Source organism: Condylura cristata, unplaced genomic scaffold, assembly GCF_000260355.1.
Source record: "Condylura cristata isolate star-nosed mole 26May11 unplaced genomic scaffold, ConCri1.0 scaffold00004, whole genome shotgun sequence".
NCBI lineage: Eukaryota > Metazoa > Chordata > Mammalia > Eulipotyphla > Talpidae > Condylura > Condylura cristata.
The window spans coordinates 67964746-67988517 of record NW_004567105.1 but is presented as its reverse complement, the minus strand read 5'-3'; the positions used below and the strand labels follow the sequence as shown (position 1 = coordinate 67988517).

At 58.1% G+C, this 23772-nt stretch overlaps 1 protein-coding gene across 2 annotated transcripts; it reads left to right on the top strand.

Annotated features, from left to right (window-relative positions):
* The first annotated feature begins 7682 nt into the window (after positions 1 to 7682).
* On the top strand, positions 7683 to 23708 carry VILL (villin-like). Of its 2 annotated transcripts, XM_004676636.2 has the most exons (20): positions 7683 to 7736; positions 11155 to 11420; positions 11558 to 11632; positions 11922 to 12127; positions 13371 to 13479; positions 14633 to 14743; positions 15020 to 15219; positions 15615 to 15693; positions 15791 to 15889; positions 16280 to 16412; positions 16561 to 16661; positions 18339 to 18476; positions 18570 to 18728; positions 19191 to 19367; positions 19915 to 20057; positions 20915 to 21059; positions 22222 to 22407; positions 22723 to 22794; positions 22974 to 23240; positions 23479 to 23708. In XM_004676636.2, the coding sequence occupies exons 2-20, from the start codon at positions 11247 to 11249 to the stop codon at positions 23590 to 23592; spliced, it is 2688 nt and encodes an 895-aa protein (XP_004676693.2). In that variant the 5' UTR covers positions 7683 to 7736; positions 11155 to 11246; the 3' UTR covers positions 23593 to 23708. The 2 variants fall into 2 exon arrangements, 1 of the variants encoding a protein (XP_004676693.2); XR_001146259.1 differs by lacking the exon at positions 23479 to 23708 and having other exon boundaries at positions 22728 to 22794; positions 22974 to 22999.
* The last annotated feature ends 64 nt before the right edge of the window (positions 23709 to 23772 follow it).

Here is a 23772-nt window from a genome sequence, read left to right as displayed (position 1 = left end):
TTTTTTTTTTTTTTTTCTTATTGAACTTTAAATCTTTCCTTTCCTTTCTGAAAACTGGATACATGTGGAGCTGTTTGGGAATTTTCTTTGCTGCTACTGTGCTGCCACCAAATGGAATTGACCAGCGGCTGTTACACTGTTCTTTGCCACTGTGCCTATGCTCAGAATCTGCTCACTGCTCAGCTGCAAACTCGGACAGGGTCAAAGTCACAGGTGTCCCGCCCCATTGCAGACTGCACCGACATAGCCCTTCCCTGGCACCAGCCGTGGGAGTTCCGGGGGTACAAAGTCAAAAGGGCCAGCGTACCATTTTGGCGTGAATTTTAAACTGCCATCAACATCAGATCCTGTGAAAACCGGTGGCCTCAACCAGCCACTCCACGCCTGTGGCCCAAGTCCACCTCTCGACCTTCTCTTTTGAAGCACGGCCTGTTTCTGAGCCCAGGCCAGGGAGTCTATCTAGATGTGGGACTCGGCGCCCCAAACCAGGGTGAGGAAGCTTCCTCCCCTGAGCTGGGGCCCCTTTGCAGCTCTTCGGTGTGAGATGTTGTAAGCAGTGCCACGTTCCTTGTTTGACAAGACAGTCTTTAAAGTATTGCTCTTAAAAGTAATTAAAAAGAGCCCTCTCACGCTGGCCCCACTGCTCAGTCCCCTGTGGGCTGGGCCTCTGCCAGAGTTGTGGTGGGAGCAGCTGGCACTGAGAAGACTGGAAATCGGGTCAAAATGAACCTTCTCTTTTTGCCTCTACTCACAAAATAATGAAGCCAGCTGCCAGTCACGTCTCCCAGAAGCAGCATTTTGGTCTGTGGATGACCATGCGTTCAGGAAAGTATTCAGGGGAACCAGGTCTCCCATCATGCTGAGGGTTCCAAGCCCCGTAATCCACATTTAAATAGAAATGGCCCTTGCTAGGCATCCCCACAGATAGTGACAGTTACGTGCACTAACTGTCTGCATGTGCCATGAACCTGGATTTGGAAGATCAGTCGTTAAATGAACCCGCTGCCTTAAATGTCTTGAATGTTATAGCCAAGTGTCTGTGCCGAAATCCGCACTGATGGAGCCTTCGACCCTCACTGTGCCCCCTTCTCTGTTGGCATCGCGGGGTCTGGTTTGGAGTAGGGGGCAGAGAAAAATTGAAATTCTAGACTATTTTAGGGAAATTAAACCTAGGAACACAGCCTCCTTCAGAAAGATGGAGTGAAGACGCTTGGCAGGTTGGAGCCAGACACTTGACCTTGCAGTTCCCGAAACCGTGACCGCCATTGCACTAATAAGCCAGTGAGGAGCTGTTGGGGGCGGAGCCCAGTTCTGCCACCACAGACACAGAATGTCTTGGGGGGGCCAGCAGACCCTCTGAGGGTTCTGGATTCTGTGCACCTTATTTGACCACACTCCAAAATAATGTTTTTATTTTAACCCCAGATTCCCAGATTCTGTTTTATGTACATAATCAAAATATCGATCTCTATAGCTATACATATATATATATATATATATATTTTTAATCACCTACATGTAAATGAAGCAATAGAATTCTAACATAAGGCCAAGAAATGAGACGAATGTTTGGGGTTTATGTTTTTTAAGGTAAATACGGGTATTGTTTTTAATTATTACCTTTTAGTAAGTGGTGGACTCTAAAACCTAATGAAGCCTGTTAGCTATTTCTCTGTGCCATATACTTCCCCAGTTACCAAAACACCCACAATTCTTTAGCCAAAAGAGAAACCTGACCTGAGTTTCCATGGTCCTCTCTGTGCCAGGTTAAAATATAGTCTCCTAGACAAGTATTTTTGACACCGAGATCTGGAACAGAACATCCTGGGGCATGGACTCTGGCCTCAGCGATGCTGTGCCATGTCTCGCTGGGCCTGGGGTGGAAGGGCCCGGACATACCTGATGCTGTTACTGCTCTGTCTTCCATTGCTCGGAATCCTACATGTTGGTCTGTGATGTCGCCTGTTAGCTGTTTGTCGAGAGTGCACTTGTATGCTGAAAAGGAACACCACCTGTAGCGGCTGAGGCTGCTGGGGAAGCTCCTTTGATGTGGCGCCCTGTTGATGAGATGCCTTTGGAGACGTGAGGATGCCCAGGTCTGGTGACACCAGCTCGTCGTGAATGCAGTGTTTGCGCTTTTGGTAGAAAAACGCGACCCTGTAAGTCTGTAACTCGGCAACATTTTACAATCCTCTATTTTAAAGATGGTTTCCTAATAAAATCCAGAACCACACAGCCCTAGGGTCAAACACTCGTGACGTTTGTGCCTCTGCTTTTAAAGGTGCTGTGATGCAGTTGGCACGCCAGGGATCTGGGAGAGGGGAGGGCTTGAAGCGCCGGCCCTGTGCAGAATTAACCGGCTGCCTCTGTTCCTATTTTACTGTAAATCTGATGGTGTCTCTTCCGGTCCCATCCTCCAGGGAGCTTCTCTGCAGACTAACGGCCCCCAAGTAGTGGAGATGTGGTGTCTGGGTGGTCGTAGGTTTCTGTTGGACATCTGAACGTGACAGACAATCCAGCACCACTTGGGGAACACTGCATGCCGCGATGTGCATGTTCCCAGGGGTGAACGTTGTCAGTCAAGAGGTTTGCGATGATTTCCTTCCTGCCAAAAATAAACACATAGAATTGCGTTCTCTTGTGGCTGGACTGCTTCTGTAGCTGCAGCGTCTCTCCTCACTTTACCCCTGCTCTCCCCCTGCACAGTGCCTGGGGTCTCCTGGGGCCCCTGCTTCTGGAGAGCAGGAGTGGATTGGAGTGAGGCTGCAGGATCCCAGGAGCCTCGAACCTGGACCCCGGAGAGCACTGGAAACCCATCCTCAGCTTCCCCCCGTGAGGGAGGGAAGCTTACAAATGCAGCTTGAGGGGAGACAGCCCAGTCACAGGCACTGGGTGGTGCGTGTGGTGCCTGGGCCCACAGCCCTTGAGTACACACTGAGATGCTGAGGCGCTGTGGGGACCAGATGAACATGACGAGCCATCAGAATAAAAGGAAGGAGAGCCGAGAGAACGTCTCACAGCGGGACATGGTGCGGGCACTGTGCTCAGCCCAGCTCCTCTTCCTGAAGGTGACAGGTCGCGAGTCCCCTCTGCTAGCGACTGCTGGCGGTGCCTTGGGCCTGTTCTCTCAGCACTGTTTCTTCCTCATACAGAATTCAGATACCAGAGGACATCAGCGTTCAAGCAGATTGATGTGTCCTCATTTATGGATGAGGAAACCAGCCCATGAGCCAGCGTACTGCAGCCTCGGCTGTAACATGGAGACAGGCCTCTGCCAGGCATGTGTATCCGCCCCAGACAACACAGGGCAAGGGAGGGCATGTGTCCACCAGGGAGACAGATGTCGACCCAGGAGCAAACTCAAGGCAGTCCCCCAAGGCGTGTCTGCGCCATGTCTGCACAGCAGCCCCTGGCCAGCCAGAGAGGTCGCCCCACTTTCCTCTCCGCTTCTGGACATGCAAGCTGTGTCCTGGCTCGGATCTGCTCTGCTCTCAGCCTCCTCCTTTTCTCCTTTTGTCTCTGATATTGCCCTGATGCCCACAGTGCTTCGCACCTTTGCAACAGACAGTGGTTAAGGACCAGGGCTGCCCTGAAGCTGGGACTCCCCAGTGACTGTCCACAGATAGCCTGAATATATAGGAAGGAAACATGGGTCTCCGGAGGTCACTTAATTGGGACTTGAGCACACTGAGATTTCGCTTCTTGGTGTTTCCCTGTTTGAGCATATCACCTGCATTTCAGGACCAGAGAATAGGCAGGAAGCTGGGAAGGCGTGTGTGGAGCTGTGGTTACGGGGCAGTGGGGCGCTTGTGGCAGGAATAACCTGGGATGCTCTGGGCTAAGCAGGCTGCCCAAGACTGGGGCCACCAGAGGTGCAGTCACCAGCCTGGTCTGCCAGGACAGAGGATACATGGGCTCCAGAGGTTTTCAGCCCAAACTGCCACTACAGCTTCATCTCCTCAGCTCAGTGATCTCATCACAGCTCACTGAGCCTTGGCTCTGGCTGCCTGCTGGGTCACTGGAGGCCTCTGAAAATCTCAGATCCCTCAAGTTCTTCCCAAACCAGTTAAAGTTCTGAGAGTGGGCATCATATTTGTAACTTCCCCAATGACTCAAAGGTAAAGCCGGGACTGAGAACCCCTCTGGCTGACTGGGGAGGAACAGCCTCAACCCCTTCCAGGGCTGACACCCTGGCACCGCAGCAAAGGAGCTGTGAGCAGGGCTCGGGGGAAATGGCTTGTGTTGCTTCCCCTCAACGATCAGTCATACGTGTTCGTTGCTGAAAATTAAGGAAAGCACAGAGGAGACCCCACACAGGCACGGGGAGGCTTTCCAAGGCAGAGGTGAGGAGGTCCTGAGAAGAGTGCCAGCTCCCTGTTTTCATTCTGGGGTGGGGAGCAGACTGGATACCCCCACTTCATCTTGCAGTGGAGGGTCACTCTGCCCACTTGGAAGGGTGCCCAGAACCGCTTCCCCACCCCACTGGACAACAGCCCCCTGGTGGGGCAGGTGCAAGGTAGGGCAGACACCTAGGGCCCTTATGTGGGTGGCCCTCAGGCTGGGTCACCTATAGGCCCCCACCTGAGTGACAGACTGTAACAGGGTGGTCCCCAGGAAAGGGGAGCTCCCAGGTTCCCTCCCTCCCTGCCCTGACCTATAGTCAGGCTCCACCCTGCCAGGTCCCACAGCCCCCAGGCACACCCAGTGACTGTGACCTGAGGCAGGACTGCAGCCAGATATAGGGGTCCCACACGGGCCCATACCGCAAGGCATGAGACCAGGGCCCCACCCCGCCCAGCCCCACATGTGTGCTCGGAGGGTCCCCCTATAGGACCTGTCTCCAGAGTGACAAGGTGCTGCACCTGTCTGGGAAGGACTCTGATGCATCCTGGGCCACATGGGGGTGGGGCCCGGAGCCGGGGCTGGCTTCCCTAGTCTGCCCTGCCCTCTTGGGGGCCGCACCGACCCCTTTGTCAGTATTGACTTGGTACAGCTTGGCCTTCCAGATAAGCCAGGAAGAACAAAGTAGTGGCGGAGAACCCTGGAAACCTGCCCAGCGGTGAGGCGTGGGGGCCCTGGGCAGGGAGAGATCACTGGGAGGAGAGGGTCATGGTCAGGACTGCGTTGGCCGAAGCAAGCCAGGCTGGCTGCCCTTCAAATACGGGTCCCCAATTGTGTGAGGGATGGCTGAGCAGGAGGAAGGGGTGGCAGGACCCCCTTCTTGTTCTGCAGGAAGGATAGACTGGGTACCCCCACCTCCTACAAAGCACCCTAGCTGCCTTTGAGCCCTACCCTGGGCCTCTGATTCCCCTTTCTGAGCCACGGTTGCCCTCTGGTGGAGCTTGTCCATGTCCCAGGCCAGGCCCACTGCCATCCCCCAGGGCACAGCTTTCAGGTGACAGTGGGGCTGTTTGGAGCAAGGCCCCAGAGACCCAGAGAAATCCAGTGGGGAGGCCTTGGAGAGAGTCTTCTGCACTCCCCCTCTATGCCCCACTAAGCTGCTGCGGCTGGATTGTGCCAGGCAGGGCGACCTGCGCCCAGCAGGGGTAGAGAGAGTGACCCCTGCTTTCTCAGAGGTGGGAGTGTCAGCTCAGAAAAAGCCTAAGAAACATCTCCAGAGTCACTCGGCCAGACGGTCCTGGAGCTGGGTTTGAACCTGACTCTGGAGAGGACTCAGTTGCAGACCTGGCTTTTGCCAGTGCCCAGGGAAGGTTCAGACGCCCTCATGGGGCCATACCAGACTGCAGGAACACGTTGATAGCAGCACCATTCTAGACAGAGACCAGAGGTGAGCGAGGCCTCACGGCAGCTGGAGACCCGTACTCTAAACACGGCTCAGATCGATGCGGCTACCAGCCGAAAGAAGCTAGGGAAAGAGGTGGTGTGACTGCTTCGGCTAAGGCAGGGGCAGGCCCCTCTGGGAGAGGCCATTTGGTTTAGATTTGAAGGCAGAGGAGCAGCTGCGAGAAGCTGGGTGAGGGAGGCTGTCAGGGAGAGAAAACCACAAGTGCAGAGGCTCAGGACTGGAATGAACTTGGCCTCTTTGTGGGACAGAAAGAATCTTGTCTCTAGATTGAACACAGTGAACATGGGAGAGTGGTAGGAGGTGCAGCCAGAGAGGGACTGGCGAGTTGGGGCTTTATTTTAAGGGAAAATGGAAGTTCTGAGTCAGGAGAGTGGCATGATCTGATTTTCTGTTAGAAGAGACCCCTGGCTCCTGGGGGAAATGGGTACAGGCTTATGCTGCCACCACAAGAGAGAGAGCAGCCAGGGCCACAGACTGGCCGGGGGTGCCCCGGACGATGGGAGGAAGGAGAGGAGCCCAGGGTGGCCCGCAGGTGGTTTCCTGAGGCTCGGAGGAGGTAGAGCTGGGAAGGGCCTGCGGTGGGTGTCAGGCAGGCCGGGGGCAGTGGCCAGACAGCTGGGCGACAGAGACTGAGACTAAGGTGGGTTCCACCGGTGTGAGAGTCGGCGTCAGAAGAGACACTGGAGTTTTTATTTACCTGCTGGGACTAGAACTTGGGCAGAAAATAGAAAGGAGACAAGAGGTGAGACCTGAGCTCTGAGCCCGCTGACATTGACACTGGAGCTGTTTCAAGGGGGAGGGGTCTCCTGAGGGGTTCCCCGCCTGCGAGGGAGAAGGCCACTCGCACCACCTGCACCTCCCAGGGATTTCGGGAGCCCAGACCAATAGAAGAGACGGAGGGGAGAATCAGCAATGAGGAAGTAGGGACTTTTGCTGGGCGTGGGACAAAAGGCGACAGAAAAAAGGGTCTGCACAGGTGGAGCCAGCGGTCACCGCAGGGACAGAGGGTTAGGCCGGACTTCTCCCACATGCAGGGTCAGACAGGGCTGAGCCAAGGGCCCGCGGCTCCCCACACGGGCCGCTACTCCGTCTGTTACACAGTCACACACTGGCCTCAGGTCCCGGCCTCCTCCCCACCCTGGCAGGAAGCACTGGAGGGGGAGGATCGGGGAGCCAAGGAGCAGCACCAGCAGGTTAGCAGTGCCTCGGAAAAGACCACGACAGGGCAGGGCCTTGACCACTGACACCATGACATGGTGATAGGGAAACGTGCCTCTGTTTCCAGCAGGAAGGAAAGGAACGGGCAAGCCGAGGTGTGGGAGACGTGTCCTCCCTGCAAGGGCTGGACTGGCCTCTCCCACGATGGGTATCAGGCTCCCTGGGGAGGGCCATGCTGGGCCGGCGCCCACGTGGGCTGGGGAGGAAGCCCTGGCTACCTTCCCCCGCCTCCTGACCTGACCTGAGTCCCTCAGAGCCAGACCGGCCGCCGCTACCAGCAGCCCGGTCCCACATCCTCCTGAAGGGGCCACTGGCCTTGGGAGTCCAGGGAGACCCCACCTCCAGCAAGGCGGATAACAGGACCCCACCCAGGCTCTCAGAAGGGGAGCTACAGCGTATTCTACACCCCATATTTTGGCTCAGCTCAGGACTCCATCAGCTGGGCTCTGCCCCCTGGAAGGGAGGAGCTGAGGCCTGGCGGACCTGCTATGGCCCTGGAGAAGGGTTTGGCTTTCAGAGGGCTGGGTCAATATTTGTTGACTGACTGATGGACTAAGTCTGAAAGCCCAGCCCACGGAGTGGCAGGGTGTGTCCTGCAGGGTGGAGGGAGAGATTGTGTTTCAGTGGAAGGGGGGCGGTGGGCCGAGCCCGGCCCTGTGCCAGGCCCAGCACTGCCCACGGGCTGGGCGAAGGCGCCAGCAGTTTCCAGCAGGTAAGCCCGGCAGGGAGGGGGCTCAGGGCGTCACTGAGCAGGGAGGGGTCGCCAGGAAGCCAGTGCGGAGGGGCTGTCCTGATTCGGGGTGTAAGGCATCAGGTCCCAGGGTCAAGGTTGCCAGGGGCAGGCAGAATTAGGGATGCATGAGCAGCCTGAGTAAGAACCTGTTGGGGGGAGGGAAGCCATCTTGGGACTGACCCGAGAAAGAAGAGGCAGATTTGGTGTCCGGGTGGGGGGGCCTCCATCACCACAGAGGCCAGATGCCTGGGGGCACCAGGGCTGGACCCTCGCTCCCTCCCTGTCACACATCGTACTTGGACAAAGTAACCTCGGGTCCACTCCTCTGCAGAAGGAAGCTGTATACTTTGGGGAGGGGCCCCCAAGGAAAGGGTGCAGAGGGGGAGAAAAGGGTGTCAGGAGGAGGAAGGGAGAGCCTGGGGGTGCAGAGAGTGCACCGGGAGAGAAACGGGGTATGGGAGGGGTGCCTGGGGAGAAGACGGGGCGCTGGGCAAAGAAGGGTGTCTGCAGGAGGAAGGGAGCAGAGCGGAGGAGTCAGAGGTCAGAGGAGACTGGATAGGAGAGAAGTGGAAGGTGGGGAAAGTGGGTGCTCAGTGGGAGGTGGGCCCCTGAAAGGAGGGGTCACAGAACAGGAGGGCTGTGTGGGCGGGGGGATGGAGCCGACAGGGAGAGCAAGTGGGCCCCGGGGAGAGAAGGGCTTCCGGTTGGAGGGACAGGACATGGGTGGGGACGCCCACTAGGGAGGTGATTGAAAGACGCTCCCCAGAGGAAAGGGGGAGATTTGTGGACCAGGGGGCTTGGAGAGTTAGAGGGGAGCTCTGGGGAGGGAGATAGCCCCCCGGGGAAAGAAAAGGGTGCTGGGGCAGAGGGCCCTCCCCGCTCGCTCTGAGCCTGGGTTCTAGCTCTAGAACCCAGTTGGAAGACAGTGGCATGGGCTACCTGGGGGTGGGGCCTCGCGCCCCAGGGCCTCCCCACGCTGGAACTGGCCCTAAGGGAGCCCTCTGCGCCCCCGGGGGTGACGCTGTCCTGTCTCCTCCCAGGGAGACGTGCCCAGTAGCAGCCTTCTGGCCACCGGGTTGACTCTCCTGTCCCACATGAGACAGGTGTCCTGAGGCCAGTGGGTCTCGTTGCTCTGTCGCCGTTTCACACGGTCACCAACATGCGGGTGACACAGACCCCGCGGGGGCCACTGTGCTCTCAACACCCTACCACGGCCACTAGGAGGGCGACATTCAGAAAGGAGGGACAGGGTCTGCGGAGCAAAGCCTCAGTGGGAAGAAAAAGCTGCAGCTGTCAGGATTTAGGTTAGCTGTAGAAAGAACTTCCGCCAGGTGGAAGAATGACCGAACTTCTCATAGACGTTTCTGAATGAGTAGCACAGGGAAGCCTGGGGTATTCCAGGGTAACCCACTGAGAGGTAGCAAGCCTGGGAGCCTCTAGCGTCCTTAGACGCCTCTAACCCTACGCCTCCTGCCTCCTCGGCTCACTCGAAATCATGGCACAAGCTCAAGTGAACTAAGGCGCTTTGCAGAGCCTGCAACCCCTGTGCAAGAGCTTGAGGGTAGAGCTGGTTTGCCCCACCTGCTGTGCTGGCTGGGTCTGCAGCTCGGGGAAGTGTGTCCTTCGCCTCCCTTGCATCTGGCCTGGGTTAGCAGAACCTTTGTCTTGTCTGCAAAGCCTATTTCTGTCCTGAGCCATGACTACGTTCACTCTCTTTTTCCAGGACCTTACTTTCTGGAAACACTCTGTCTCTGTTCTCTGTGTTTGCTTTCATTGCAGAAGCCCCTGTCTGCTGCACCCCAAGCTGGGCCCTTGCTTGGGACACTTCTTTCTGCCAAAGTCACGCTCCCTGTTTGCACAGCTTTGTCTCTTTGCTGCGCCTGTCCCGGGCAGCACAGCCTGTTTCTTTTGAATAAGTGTCTCTGTCTCCAGACCGTGTCCCTGTTTGTAGAGTCTTTTCCTACTTCAGAGCCCAGTTCTGTCTGCAGGCCCTGAGCCTAGTTGTCATATCTATGATACTCTGCAGGGCCTCGGCCTATTTGCACAGACTGTGGGAATTCCCTTGGATAGAAACCATCAGCTCGCAGGATGGATTCCTACAAAGAGTCTATCACTGCCAGGGAGCACCGAGTCCGGGAGCACCTACATCTTGTGGAGAGCACATCCTGATGCAGACCTTTACGGGTCGGCACACTCAGCTCCTGTGTTCACGTGTACCTGTTCGCCTGTGTCTGCAGGACCTGCCCCTACTGACACAGCTTTTGTCCATCTCCAGAATGTGTGCCTCTTCTAGATTGTTGCTGTTTGCAGAACCCGGGCTCTCTAGAGAACCCAGCCGTGTTCCAAGATCTTGGCTATGTTTGGGGCTGACTTCCCTGCCAGCTCATGTCAGTAAATCCTGTCTCTCTCTGAAGAAACGCGCTATGTGTAGAAGCTTCACCTGCAGAGCCTGTGTCTTCTATCAGAGCTTGGGTCTGTTTGCAGAGCCTCTTCCCACCCCCATGCACGTGTTAAAACAAAGGTTCTGTAAAGCCAGGTCTGTTTGCAGGGCCTGTTCCTGTATGAAGAGCCTGACCGTGCTTTTGCCTGGTGCCAAAAGCCGGCCCCTGTCAAGGAAGCATTTCCCTGACTGAAGACGCTGTGCCCGTTGGCAGGACCTAGCTCCAATGCACCTGTGCATAGCTGTGCAGTCTGTCCCTGCCCAGGGGTCTGTGGGACTCGTCTGCGCCCCCCACAGCACAGCCTTTCCCAGCCTGCAGAGCGCCTCCCTGGCTGCACACCTGTGACTGTTTCTAGAGCCTTTGTGTGAGAAGTTGACAGTCTCTGCTCAAGGGCCCAACATGTCCGCGTCCCTAGGTAGGGCCTGTGTGCACATGCTGTCCTCGGGCACGAGATGGACCCAGATGCAGAACTCACTTCTGTCCAGAGAACCTGTGCCTGTGGCAGCCCTTTCTTCAGCCTCGGACAGGTCTCTGCAGAGTATCTACGGGGTAGCAGAGTCTGCGCTACAGGCAGAGCCATTTCCTAGCCACCCGGCCTGTCGCTCTCTGCAGGTGCCAAGCGTCTTTGTGTAACCTGTTCCTAACTGTCTGAAAGACCTGTGCTTGTGTGCGGCTCTGTGCTTGTTGCGGAGGCATGCTTTGTCTCCGGGATTCGGTTCCATGTCAAGAGCCTGCCCCTGTTTGCAGAACCTGCCCCGCCTGCAGAGTCTCTTCTCATTGGCAGAGCCTTGCCTGACGAGAGCCCCCAGTGCAGAGCCCGGTCTGCCTGCTGAGTCTGCTTTGAACTCCCTGTCGGCTGGCAGAGGTGGACCCAGTGGTCAAAGCCTCCCCCTGTCCACAGAACTCAGCTGTGCTTCCAGAACACTCTCCCCAACAAACTAGGTCCCTGTTTACAGACCCTCTGCGTGCTGACTCCTGCCACAACTCTCCTGGCTTCCTGGCTTCCTGGCACCTGTCTGCAAAGTCTTTACAGCGAAAGCTGTGTTCCATGATGAGAACTGGAGGTGGGGAGTCCTCACTCGGAGCCCAGAGTACAGTCCTGCAGCCTGAGAACTCTGGCTCTTGTTGTCTCCTCCCTCACCCGCTCCTGGCCAGGATGGACGTCAGAAAGGACCTCCTACCCTTCGACAGCCACAGGACCCTCCACATATGGATCATTGAGGTAGGGGCCTGGCCACACGGTGGAGCTGGTGCGGAGAATGCTGTGCTGGGAGACTAGTGCCTCCCCCCACCCCACAGCTGGTCCCGGGTCTGGTGGGAGCACCTCTTGAGCTATTACTAGGTCTCCTGCTCTTCCAGAACCTGGAGCTGGTGCCAGTACCGGAGAAGGCTTACGGAAACTTCTTCAAAGAACACTGCTACATTGTCCTCCATGTGAGTACTTGGGGGGGGGGGGTCTGCCTGAGGGGTGGCACAGCCCAGCCTCTAGTCTGATGACACAGACGACGGGCCAGAGGACTGCATCTTACAGGCAGCTGCTGCCTTTGAGGCCACTTCCTCTCCCCACCCCACCCCCCCCCCCCCCCCGCCTTGGAAGCACCTGCCTAATCTCCCCAGGGCCCTTGTTGCATCCTGACCTCATCTCACCCAGGCCTTAGCCCCCTGCCCCACCCCTGCATCCTAGCCCCTCCTTCCCCTAAGTACACAACTGCCTGGGCCCTAGGTCCCCCAAAGCCTGAAGGCCAAGCAGAGGGCTCCCTATGACCTGCACTATTGGGTCGGGAAGGAGGCGGGCGAGGAGGTGGAGATCGCCGCGGGTACCTTTGGGCGACACCTGCAGGGGGCGCTGGAGGAGGCCACCGTGCAGCACCGGGAAGTCCAGGGGCATGAATCTGAGTGTTTCCGCAGCTACTTCCGCCAGGGAATCATGTGAGCTGGGCAGGGCGTGGGGCAGAGGGGAAGGGGCAGGGGGTAGGTAGAGTATCTGGGCAGCCTGGGATGAGAAGTTCCTGTATCCCTAGAGCTGGGGAGTTTTTGGTGGGTGAGGATAACACATTTATTGAGATATATATCACTTACCATACAAGCCCCCATTTAAAGTCTGCAATTCAGTGGTTTCCAGTCTATCCACGTACTTGTGCAACTATCAACCTTTTTAGAACATTGTCATTATCCCCCGACAGCCCCGCACCGTTTAACAACCCTCCTTCTTCCTGCTTCCCTGCCCCCAACACTCCTCCCCATCTGTGTTTACAGATTTGCCTGTTCAGGGTATTTCCTACAAATGGAATTATACAACCATGAGCCTTTGGCTTTTTCACTGAGCATAATATTTTCACAGTTCATCAGCTCTTGTAGTATGTATCAACACTTTGTCTTTTTTCTTGCCACATAATATTCCATTGTGTGGATTACCACCTTTTTCTACACCCAGTCATCCTTTAATGGACATTTGGGTTATTTCTACTTTTTGGTCATTGTGGATAATCCTGTTAGTAACATGCGTATACAACTTTTTGTGCTGACATGTTTGTTTGTTTGTTTTTTACTTCTCTTTTGCAAGTTTCCAGGAATGGATCCTGAGTTTACTTTTATGTTAATTGTGCTTGCTAGAAATATCTTTTACTGGAAATTGTTTCAAATCTTTAAAAAATTAAGTTCTGCAATATTTGATCATTTCTGTCTCACACATCTGAACCTAATGCCTGTGTGCAGTGTATCTATGAGCTCACACAGAACCACCCCCACTCCCCATATGTCTACCTACAGATGGGGCAAACCTCCACATGCATGAATATTGATCTCCCCCTACAGCACATAAAAATGATGCCTGAATTCCATGCACTCACATCTGTATTCACATGGATAAACATACACCTATGCCCCCACTTAGTTACAGAAATAGGGTATGCACCCAGGCACACATGTATTCCCACATGGAATAACAGGCACCGTGTCTGCAGGGACACAGCACGTGCCCATGGACGCGAATCTGCACAGAGAGCCAAACGCACACTCCTGCCCCATGTGCATACCATGTTCATCTCTGCTTGTGCTTGTGTGTCAAGCAGGCACGTGTGTGTCCCTACATGTGTGCATGTAGGCGCTCACATCTGTGCTCACTCCTGCCCTTGCTGGTGTTTGGGCCGATGTGGGCCCCACTCCCTCTCAGCTACCGGAGGCGAGGCCTGCATTCCGCCCTGAAACATGTGGAGACCAATGTGTACAACATTCAGCGACTGCTGCACATCAGAGGGAGGAAGCACGTGTCTGCCACCGAGGTGAGGGCTGCTGCTTGACCTGTAGACTCAGCTGAGAGTGTCTGTACTGAATACAGAGGATGCCAGGCTGAGGGTGGAGGCGAGAGCCTCGAGGTGTGCCCAGCCTGCCTACTTGAATGAGAAGGCAGAGCCAGGCTTCTGGCCCCATCCTGCTACTGTCCCCCAACCCCTGTTTTCGCTTCTGTCTCATGGGCACATTATAAATTGGGGAGGCGCGCCATGTAGCACCATGGGAGATGGTATAATTTGGGGTGGGGGTACACAGCCCTGCACTCTCCCACACATTGAAACTGTCACCCACAGGCACGTACGCTGCCTGCCACTGTCCCTCCCAGGGCTCCTCCAGGCCACTGAGTGCCCTTGGTGGATAGAGAGCCTCTGACTTCCGTCCTGAGGGAAATTAAGAGAAAGTGCTGATCTTGCTAATGTGAGATATTTTGCTGCCGTCCGATGTCAGGGCCATTCAGGTGTCTGGTGTCTGCAGCGAATGGGGACATCTGCACGTGACTCTGTGCATGGCAGGTGGCAGCTCTGTGACTCACAGACCACCCCATGCAGGATCGCACGTAGCCACCCACAGATCCAGGCGGGGACACCATGCAGTAATTCGGTTACCCTGGCAGTTATTTAGAGCCCCTACTTTTACTCTCATTCTCTGCAGAGACACACTGTCCCCCACGCAGGTGCACATGGACCTAGACACAGCGCACACGCACCGTCACCGTGAGCTCACACGCTTGCTCACACTGATGTGCCCCCAGCTTGCACACGTGTGTACACGCACAGATAAAGAGGTGTGCATGCCACGCTTTGTGTGCACATCTGTGCTCACGCACCTAGCTGCCGTCACGCATGGGAAATGTCATCTCAGGCACGTGCATCCTGGGAGAGGGGCCCCCACTCCTGTGGCTCGTGCCTGGAGGTGCACACAGCCCTCCTCCCCCACGGTGACCCTCGTAGTCACATGTGTTTATACACATGCATGCCCGCACACCTAACACTGGGCTAACACATCAAACACCCGGCTGCGCAGAAGTGACACAGCCCAGCTATGCTCCCTGGGGCACAGGCTTTGGTAGCCCCTACCGGGGTGCTGGCAGTGATACCCCATCTCCTCCTGCCCCCCCTACCCTGCTCCTCCCTGCCATGGTAGGTGCAGCTCTCCTGGAACAGCTTTAATAAGAGTGACGTCTTCCTGCTGGACCTGGGCAAGGTGATGATCCAGTGGAATGGGCCCAACACCAGCATCACCGAGAAGGCACGGGTCAGTGACAGCTATGGAGTGTGCGGAGCTCTGGGGGGGGCGAGGGGGGGCTCCTGCAGGCGCTTGTCCTCCAGCCACCCCAACAGCTGAGCTTGGTCTGAGAAGTACCTAAATGCAAGCCGAGCGCAGATGCTGCACCTGTGGTAACTGGATGCCAGGGTGAGAGGCCACCACCCTCAGTCCCCAAGCTGTGTGAACAGTGACAGGAAGTCTCTGAGGTGTACTAAGGAGGGGGGGGGCTTGAGGGAGCCCTGACTGCCAGGTCCTTTCCCACAGGGACTGGCCCTGACCTGCAGCCTGCGGGACAGGGAGCGAGGTGGTCGTGCACAGATAGGAGTGGTGGATGATGAGCGCGAGGCCCCTGACCTCATGCAGATCATGGAAGCTGTGCTGGGCCGCAGAGTGGCCAACCTGCAGGTGGCCGTACCCAACGAGTGCATCAGCCAGCTGCAGAAGGCCAATGTCCGCCTCTACCAGTAAGCAGGCTTGGGAGTGAGCAGGTGGGTGGAAGAGTTCTGGGTAGGTCGACGTGCCCATCATCACTGCAGTAACACCGTGTCTCTAGGAAGCTGCCAGAGAAGATTCACAGGTTTCTGAGGGAGATCATAGGAAACCTTGGCCCCAAATGGCACTCTCTCATGGCAGCTTTTCTGAGAAGCCCATCATACAGACAGGGTGACTGAGGCCCTGAGAGGGCCAGGGAGCGGCCTGCGTTTCCACAGCAAGGCTGCAATGAAGACCTCAATTCAGGGCCCCAGCTCCTATGCCTCCTGTATGCATGGAGGGATTGGGGGAGAGGCAGATGGGGTAGGGGGCAAAGGCCAGGCCAGGTAGGGGCTGAGCTGTCCCCATCTGGATGTCTGTCCCCCAGTGTCTACGAGAAGGGCAAGGACCTGGTGGTCCAGGAGTTGGCAACCCGCCCGCTGACCCAAGACCTGCTGCAGGAGGAGGTGAGGCAGCTTGGCCCAGCCCCCTCTCCATCCTCACCCACCTTGCTGTGCAGCGCAGGCTGGGTCACCCACTGACAAGCTCCACTCTTGCTACCAGGACTGCTACTTCCTGGACCAGGGTGGTTTCAAGATCTACGTGTGGCAGGGGCGCATGTCCAACCTCCAAGAGAAAAAGGCTGCCTTCAGCTGGGCTCTGGTGGGCTGTAGGGCCTCTTTCTGAGGGACACGGCGCTGCCCTGGGAGCCCCGATAGCATCCAAGGAACCATGTGTAGGAGGGGGGTATGGGGGTACCTTGAGATCTGAGGAGCCTGATGCACTGATGCCCCTCCTTTGGGGGCGGGGGCGGGAAGACAGGGCTCCCCAGGGTCTCAAGGGCTGCGAGGAAGGCCCGCCCTTCCCCAGCCAGGACAGAGCCCCCCCTCCCCTCCCTGCTCCTTCGGGAGCTCAGAGCCAGCTCCTTAAGCGCTAAGTGGGTCACAAGCCGGTTAATTAACGCTGCTCAGGGCTCAGCCGCCCAGCAGCCTGACCCAAGGCCCCGTGGGGCGACACCCCTGGGGACCGCAGCCTGAACTAGCAGCGCTTCAGGGCTTCATGCAGGCCAAGGGCTACCCGCCCCACACTACGGTGGAAGTGATGAGCGACGGCGCCGAGTCAGCCTCCTTCAAGCAGCTCTTTCAGACATGGACAGAGAGACTCGGGAATGCCCCCAGCTGGACAGGTGACAGGCTGTGTGTGTGTGGGGGGGGGTGCTGCTGGAGTGGGCGGGGCAGGGGCGGGCCTGGTGGGGTGACCCTGAGCTTTTCCCGGTGATGGGCTGGGGAGGGACCAAGGCAAGGGCCTCAGTGACCCTTTTGCCCCACCCTCAGGTGCCCCGAATCTGGTAAAGCCGGACTTGGGCAAGCTGCACAGCCAGCCTGAGCTAGCGGCCCAGCTCAGGATGGCGGATGATGGCTCCGGGAAGGTGGAGGTGAGAGGCAGCCAGGCTGGCTTGGCCGAGGGGACATGGGTGTGTCCATCAGCTCTGAGGAGCGGGTTTTGTCTTCAGGTGAATGATGAGGCTGCTCAGGTGACCCAGGTGACCCAGGTGCACCCTGCACTCGGCCGGGTGTCATCCCGAGGGCGATTCATACCCACCACTCCTCACCCTGCCTACAGCCATGGAGGCGCCTCCGTGAGGTCATGGCACATAGACAGTAATCCTTGCTCCTGACTGTGCCTGCTGGGCATGGGTGGACACATCATACCTGTGATAGTGCAGGCACACGACTCCCACCTGGCAGCTGCACTGGGTGTGCCAGGTACACATCTGTAAGAAGTCAGTGCACAGCCTGCATCATGGGTGATCATAATCACACCAGCTACCTACAGAGGACACCAGTGAACACAGTCACACACACCACCCATAGCCCCTCACACCAGCTGGCTGGGACAAAACAGAGGACTGCCAGGGAGGGTCATTTGCAGGCTCTACAGAGGGCCAGGTGGCATCTTGACTTGGCTGATGCCCGAGCAGCTCCCTTAATTCCTTTGGGCTTCCGTCTGTCTAGCTATAAAACAGAAGCAAAACCAGTGGTCCCATCCTGCCCTGAGGCTTGTGCTGGGATGCCGAGGGACTCTGGGAATGGATTGTTGGGCTCTAGTCCAGCAACCAGTGGGTGAGGGGTTCTGGGCCTCAAGGTGGGTGGAGGTCTGAGAAAATACCTCTTCTCGCAGGTTTCCTTCTATTTCCACATTTACAGGTGGACAGAGGCAGGAAGTGGGAGGAGACCGACACAGGAAGCAGCACAGGGATATAAAGGGACAGAGAAAGGAGGGAGAGAAATAAGAGGGGGTAGAGGGTGGCAAGGAAGGTTTTAGGGCCCAGGCCTCAAGCAGGAAGGCGGGGAGGGGACCCTCCCAGCAGGCCGGTGAGTGGACTGGCAGGCCGAAGCCAGGCCCAGCCAGGAGGCCTGTAGGTCGGGTAAGTGCTGCTCCTGGTTATGGGGCGGGAGCCAGGCTCCTCGGCAAAAGGCGGGCTCCCGGAGCTGGCCCTGAGACCTCAGGGAGACGTCGTCAGGCTCTGTGGCACCGGAAGTGCAGACGTGGTTTCCTGCCACATGGGGTGGGTGAAACAGGAGCTCCGAAGGGTCCTTGTGGATCGTGGGGCCAACCTAGACTTTCCAGGGTCAGCCTGGTTCCAGAGCCCGTATTCAGCTGCCTCAGCAACAAGGAGTCACGCTGGCAAGTGTGAGCAAGTGTTTTCATTTTAGTCTTTGAAAGGCCTTTTTTTGTTTTTTTCTTAAGTGACACTTGAGAGAAGGGAAATTTTTCCAAGAGCCCTGAGACCTGACCGCTGCTCTCCTGGTCTGAGCAGCAAGCGGCTGTGTGAGGGCCCGCCTGCCTGGCTGGGGCAGTGAGGGCTGCGGCGGCCTCTCTGTCCTGGCACTGGACCCTACTGGGCAGGCCAGCACGTTTGTGGTGCGGCCCGGGGTGCACAGGGGAGGGTCCCCTATGGGTCCTTGCATATGCCCAGCATGGAGAGTGAGGTGGCACTAAGCTGGGGGCACTCCTAGCCCCCCAGAAGAGGCAAGCCTTGGTCTGAGGAGCTGCCTGAGTGGGCCCTGGGTGGAGGAGTCCCCTGAACCCATCGGTCCCTGTTCCCCAGATATGGTGCATCCAGGACTCGTGCAGGCAGCCAGTGGCCCCCAAGCATCACGCACAGTTGTGCTCAGGCAACTGCTACCTCGTGCTCTACACCTACCAGAGGATGGGCCGTGTCCAGTACCTCCTGTACCTGTGGCAGGTGTGCTGGCCTGAGGGGGTGGCAACCCCTTAAAACCCCGAGTTAAAAACCCAAGGAAAGAGCTGCACCCGCCCTCATCTCCCCTGCCTGCAGGGCCACCAGGCCACCGTGCAGGCGATCAAGGCCATGGATGACCACGCTGAGGAGCTGGACTCCATGCACCACAGAGCCCTGGTGCTGGTGCACGTCACCATGGGCAGGGAGCCCCCTCACCTTCTCTGCATCCTCAAGGGCCAGCTGGTCGTCTTCCAGGTAGGGCCCAGTCGCCCCTGGGGCCACAGCCTCGCTGCTCCTCCCTGTGCCCAGGCCGCCCCCACGCACACGCTGAGCGCTGCCTCTTCAGGTCAGCGTGCGCCAGCTGACCACTTCCAGTTTCTCTGGGTGCCGGGAGCCTGAGGGTGACCTCCGCTGAGTCTCTTCCCCCCGTGTCCAGAGCTAGCCACAGGGCAGCAGTACAGGGGGAGAAGGGAGCCAGGCCCTTGCCTGGAGTCAGGTGGACAAAGCGGGGTCCTCCTTCCACCTTCGAGTTTGGGGGGATCGTGCCCTAAATGGGTGGAGGGTCCCATCTAGAAAAGGCCTGTTCCCTGATCCCAGACTGACACTTCTCACTCAGCAGGTCCAGGAAACAGTGGGGCTCTGGGGCACTGTGGCAGGTGGGGCAGGGGGTGGCCCCCAGAGGCCCTTGCCTCAGCCCACGGCCCTGCCCTCTTGCAGGACCACACCAGGCAGTGCGGGGCGGCGCTGTCAGCTGCCACGAGGCTGTTCCATGTGCAGGGCACCGACAGCTACAACAGCAGCACCATGGAGGTGCCAGCCCGCGCCACGGCCCTCCGCTCCAGTGACATCTTCTTGCTGGTCACGTCTGGCATCTGCTACCTCTGGTTTGGGAAGGTACCCCCAGCCCTGACTACGTGGCTCCTACCCATAGCAGTGGTGGCAGGCTGGGGGTGGGTCCCCTTCACAGGGGTACGCATGTCAAATCCAGCCTCAGTTACCCAGGAGGGATGGAGGGAGAGGCCACGGTGTCCCCTCTCGAAGCTGAGTGACCAGTGACAGGGGGACCAGGGAGGCCCCTGACCAGAGCCAGGCCAGGCTCAGGCTGTGCCTCCCTCCTTCCTGCCTCCAGAAGGGAGCTGTCCCTTCCCAATCCCCTGGGTAAAAAGGAGACCTAGTCCAGTGTGCTCGTTTTTCTCATCTTCAGCAGACACCATGGAGCCTAAGGATCCCCATCATGCTCTGAACCCAGAGAGCGTCCCAGGACTAGGACCCGGGTCGATGGTGGAGATAGCGCCTAGGGGTTGGGGGCAGGGGCAGGGAGGAAAGGACCTCCCTTGGTCACAGCTGCCTAGCACCATTTAGGGTCTCCGTATGGGCCCCTGAGTGGGGGGTGTGGGACTAGAGACCGTCCCAGAGACTGACCCAGCTCACTGCCTGCCAGGGCTGCAGCGGAGACCAGCGTGAGGTGGCGCGGGTGGTGGCCTCGACCATCTCCAGGAAGAACAAGGAAATGGTGCTGGAGGGTCAGGAGCCCCCCCATTTCTGGGAGGTCCTGGGAGGCTGGGCTCCCTACCCCAGCAAGAGGTAAGGAAGAGGGTGTTTTTTTCAGTGAGGAGGAAATAGAAGCCCGAAGAGAGCGGGTGAATAAGGGTGACAGAAAGATGAAGGGGCCAGATGGGAGCTGAGACCCTTGACCTCCACCTAGGGGCCCCCCTGGGCTCAGCCCCTCCTTCCACCACCAGCTCTGGGTAACCTGCATCAGGAAGGCAGCGGGGAGCACGGGGCAGAGGCACCCTCTGCTGGCCAGAGGTGCTCGCTGCAGGGGTCCAGTCCTGGACCTCCCCACCTGGCGAAGGACTGGAGGGGCAATGTGCCCTTCCCCAATCCCACCACAGCGCCAGGGGGTGGTGATACCTCTGTGTGTGTGTGTGTGTGTGTGTGTGTGTGTGTGTGTAAGTGGATAAGGGTTTTATATAGGATTGCGGGGCAGCAGGAGGCCTTAGAAGGAGGCCTGAGATCTAGGCCTGATTTATGGGCTGCATTACCCATCCCCCAAGTCTCCTGCACCCTGAAGTACTGCTTCTTTCTCAACTTAGCTTCCCACCTCCCAACAACTGGGTTTGAGGCTGGCTCCCAGCCAGGGCTAGAACCAGGGGCTCCTCCCCCAGCTCCAGAACCTGCCCGCCCCTGAGAAAACTGATGGGCCAGCCTGTGCCATGGCTGACTGGCACTGGCTCTGAATCTCCTCCCCCCATGCCCCAACACATGGGAACACTGAGGTCCAGAGAGCAGGGTATCCCCAGAGTCAATGAGGGGTGGGTGCAGCTTAGCGGAGGGGTTCCCAGCCCCTGGGGTAGGGCTCCCTGTGCTGAGGGCTGGGGGCCAGCCTGGTGAGAGGTGCCGACTCCTGCCCCTCACGGCCCTGTGCCCACACCGGCCAGGCTCCGGGGCGACACCTTCGACGTCCAGCCGCGACTGTTCGAGTGCTCCAGCAAGGCGGGCAGCCTGGTCCTCACGGAAGTGGTGTTTTTTAGCCAAGAGGACCTGGACAAGTATGACATCATGTTACTGGACACCTGGCAGGAGGTGAGGCCACCCCTAGCCCACTGGGGTGTGCACGGGTGTCCGTCGCTGTGTGACTGGGTGTGTGTGAGACTTTGTTTCTAGGAATGGCACTCCACCTGAGGCCACGGGCAGGTCTGTGACGGGGCATCCCACGGATACGAGGTCTGTCACCGCAGGACGGTGATGGGGCTGTGGAGACTGTCTGGTCCCAGCTGTGACTGAACAGTTTCATAGTTGTGTGTAAGTGCCCTGGAGATGGCGTGTGACTCCAGGGAACTGAGTGCCTGCAACCAGTTCGGGTCATGTGCTCACTGGCCAGAGGCATCGTAGCAGGGAGACCGTCAGAGGTTGGCGGCTGGGGCGTGACTGTATTCTTACAGCCGGGTAACCATGTTCCTGGCTAATCATGTTCTGACTGCAGCTGTTTGTCAGGCTACCTGTGAGTGACTGTGTGGTAGTGTGATTATTTACAACAACGCTGAGTGACCGTGTGTGGCCGTGATGTGCTGTCACGGAGGACTGCGGATAGCTGTGATTTGTCTCAGCCGCACTGTCTGGGACTCTGAATGCGGCGATGAAGCCTGAGCAAAACCCTCTCTCTCAGCACAAAACCCAGGCCACCCCTACTGCAGCCCCGTGTGACAGGGCCACCCCCGCCCTTGCCACGCTGCAGCCTCAGTAGCCGCTCCTGCCGGGTGTGCACAGTGCCCCTGCGCTGGCTGTTGTCCAGCGAGACACACAGCTGGCTCACTCACCTCCCTCGGGCCTTGGCCATGTCTTCTAGTAAGTCTCCCTCTAACCCTAGTTTAAAATGACAATATCCCCCACACACCCACGACGACCTCCTTCCCTCCTGCTTTATCTCTCTCCACCTAATATACTACATAGTTTACTTATTTTATTCTCTCTGGCGGTAAATGAAAATACTACGAGGGCAGGACTTCTGTTTTTTCATTGTTGAATGCCCAGTGCCTAGAACTGTGCCTGACAGACCATAGGTGCAGAGCAGATATTTGGGATGGAGTGCCTTCAGCTGGTGTTTGTGCATGCGTGTGTCTGTCTCTTGGGGGCGATGTGTACATGTGGGGTGTTCTGAGACTATCTAATGACATGAGTGGGAAAGAAGAGGTCAGGTCTGGGCGGCCCCTCCACCCACTCAAGGCCAGGCCCCTCTGTGACCCAGATCTTCCTGTGGCTTGGGGAAGCGACCAGTGAGTGGAAGAAGGAGGCGGTGGCCTGGGGCCGGGAGTACCTGAAGACTCACCCAGCAGGGAGGAGCCTGGCCACACCCATCGTGCTGGTCAAGCAGGGCCACGAGCCCCCCACCTTCACTGGATGGTTCCTCACTTGGAACCCCTACAAGTGGACTGTGAGTGAAGCCTGAGGGCCCTTCCCCATTTTAATGCAGGGGAGAGGGGCCTGCCCTGGGCTGACTGTAAGGAGGTGTCACCCTGCTTGGGACTTCCAGCCCGCGGGCGACTGGCCTTGCCCTCCGGTCTCCCCCCAGGTCCTTGAGCGGCTTGGGGGGTGGGGGGGTGACTGGCCTTGCCCTCCGGTCTCCCCCCAGGTCCTTGAGCGGCCGGGGTGGGGGGGTGCGGGGGGGGGCTGGCCTTGCCCTCGGGTCTCCCCCCAGGTCCTGTTGCTGCCACTCCATCCCATCATGCTCCCCCCATTCTTGTCCCAGAACAGCCCGTCCTATGAGGAGGTGGTGGAGGGCAGCCTGGGAGCCATATCTACCATTTCTCAGATCACAGCAGTGAGTACTGGACCTCCCAGGTCCCTCCGGGGGTCTGGGCTCTGACGGTGTGCTCCCAGTGGGCAGGCCCTGCCAGGGGCACGGGCTGCAGTGGGGGCAGGAAGGCCAGGGGGTTCCGTGCACCTCCCTGTGGGAGCCTAGCTCCCCCACCCCCCAACCAGAGTCCTCTCTCTGGACAGGAAGTCAACAAATTCCACCTGTCCAGATGGCCAAGGAATGACAGGGCAGGCTCCTTGGGCCTGCAGGCCTTCAAGAGCTCCCAGGACAGCTTAGAGAGTGAGCTGGAGCTGGGCCCCCAGGCGCGTGGCAGCACCAGCAGCAGCCACAGCAGCAGCAGCTACGCCAGCAGCCCCAGAGCCACCCTCAATGGGGGTCTGCGCCCCGAACAACTCATGCACCTGGCTGCCAAGGACCTGCCAGAGGGCGTGGACCCTGCCCACAAGGAGGTAGGCATGCGAGACCCCCTCATCTAACGCATGCATGCACCCAGCAGTCTGAGGAAGCCAGAGCGCCAGCACTGATGGTGGCAGTGGGCGGGGCCCAGGGAGAGGTGTTGGGGGGTGGGGGGCCACACAGATGTGGGCCAGGAGCACCTGCAGTTCTGGACGGCACCTTGCGGTGGGTGGGGCAGGGTTCAGGGCTCAGCTTCCTCTGCAACTGCATACTTTCTGCACCTCCCCCCAGTCCTACCTCTCAGACCCCGACTTCCAAGATATCTTCGGGAAGTCCAAGAAGGAATTCTACAGCATGGCCAAGTGGAGGCAGCAGCAGGAGAAAAAGCAGCTCGGCTTCTTCTGAAGGCAGGCCCCCCCTGGCCACACTCCCCAAGGGTCCCTCCCCCACACTGAAGCCCTGGGGAGACCCTCGCTGTGACCCTCTTGGGTTCTCCCTCCCAACTTGTCAGTAAAATCTTGCGGCCCTCACAGGGTGTGGTGTGTGTGCTGCCCAGTCTGGGGGTACACATTGGGGAACACACGC

Excerpts from the sequence above, each read along its gene's own strand:
- VILL (XM_004676636.2), top strand. The coding sequence starts at position 11,247 with ATGATGAGAACTGGAGGTGGGGAGTCCTCACTCGGAGCCCAGAGTACA. Across the intron at positions 11,421-11,557 it reads TCCACATATGGATCATTGAG|AACCTGGAGCTGGTGCCAGT; the intron begins GTAGGGGCCTGG and ends CTGCTCTTCCAG. Across the intron at positions 18,729-19,190 it reads GCCAGCTGGTCGTCTTCCAG|GACCACACCAGGCAGTGCGG; the intron begins GTAGGGCCCAGT and ends GCCCTCTTGCAG.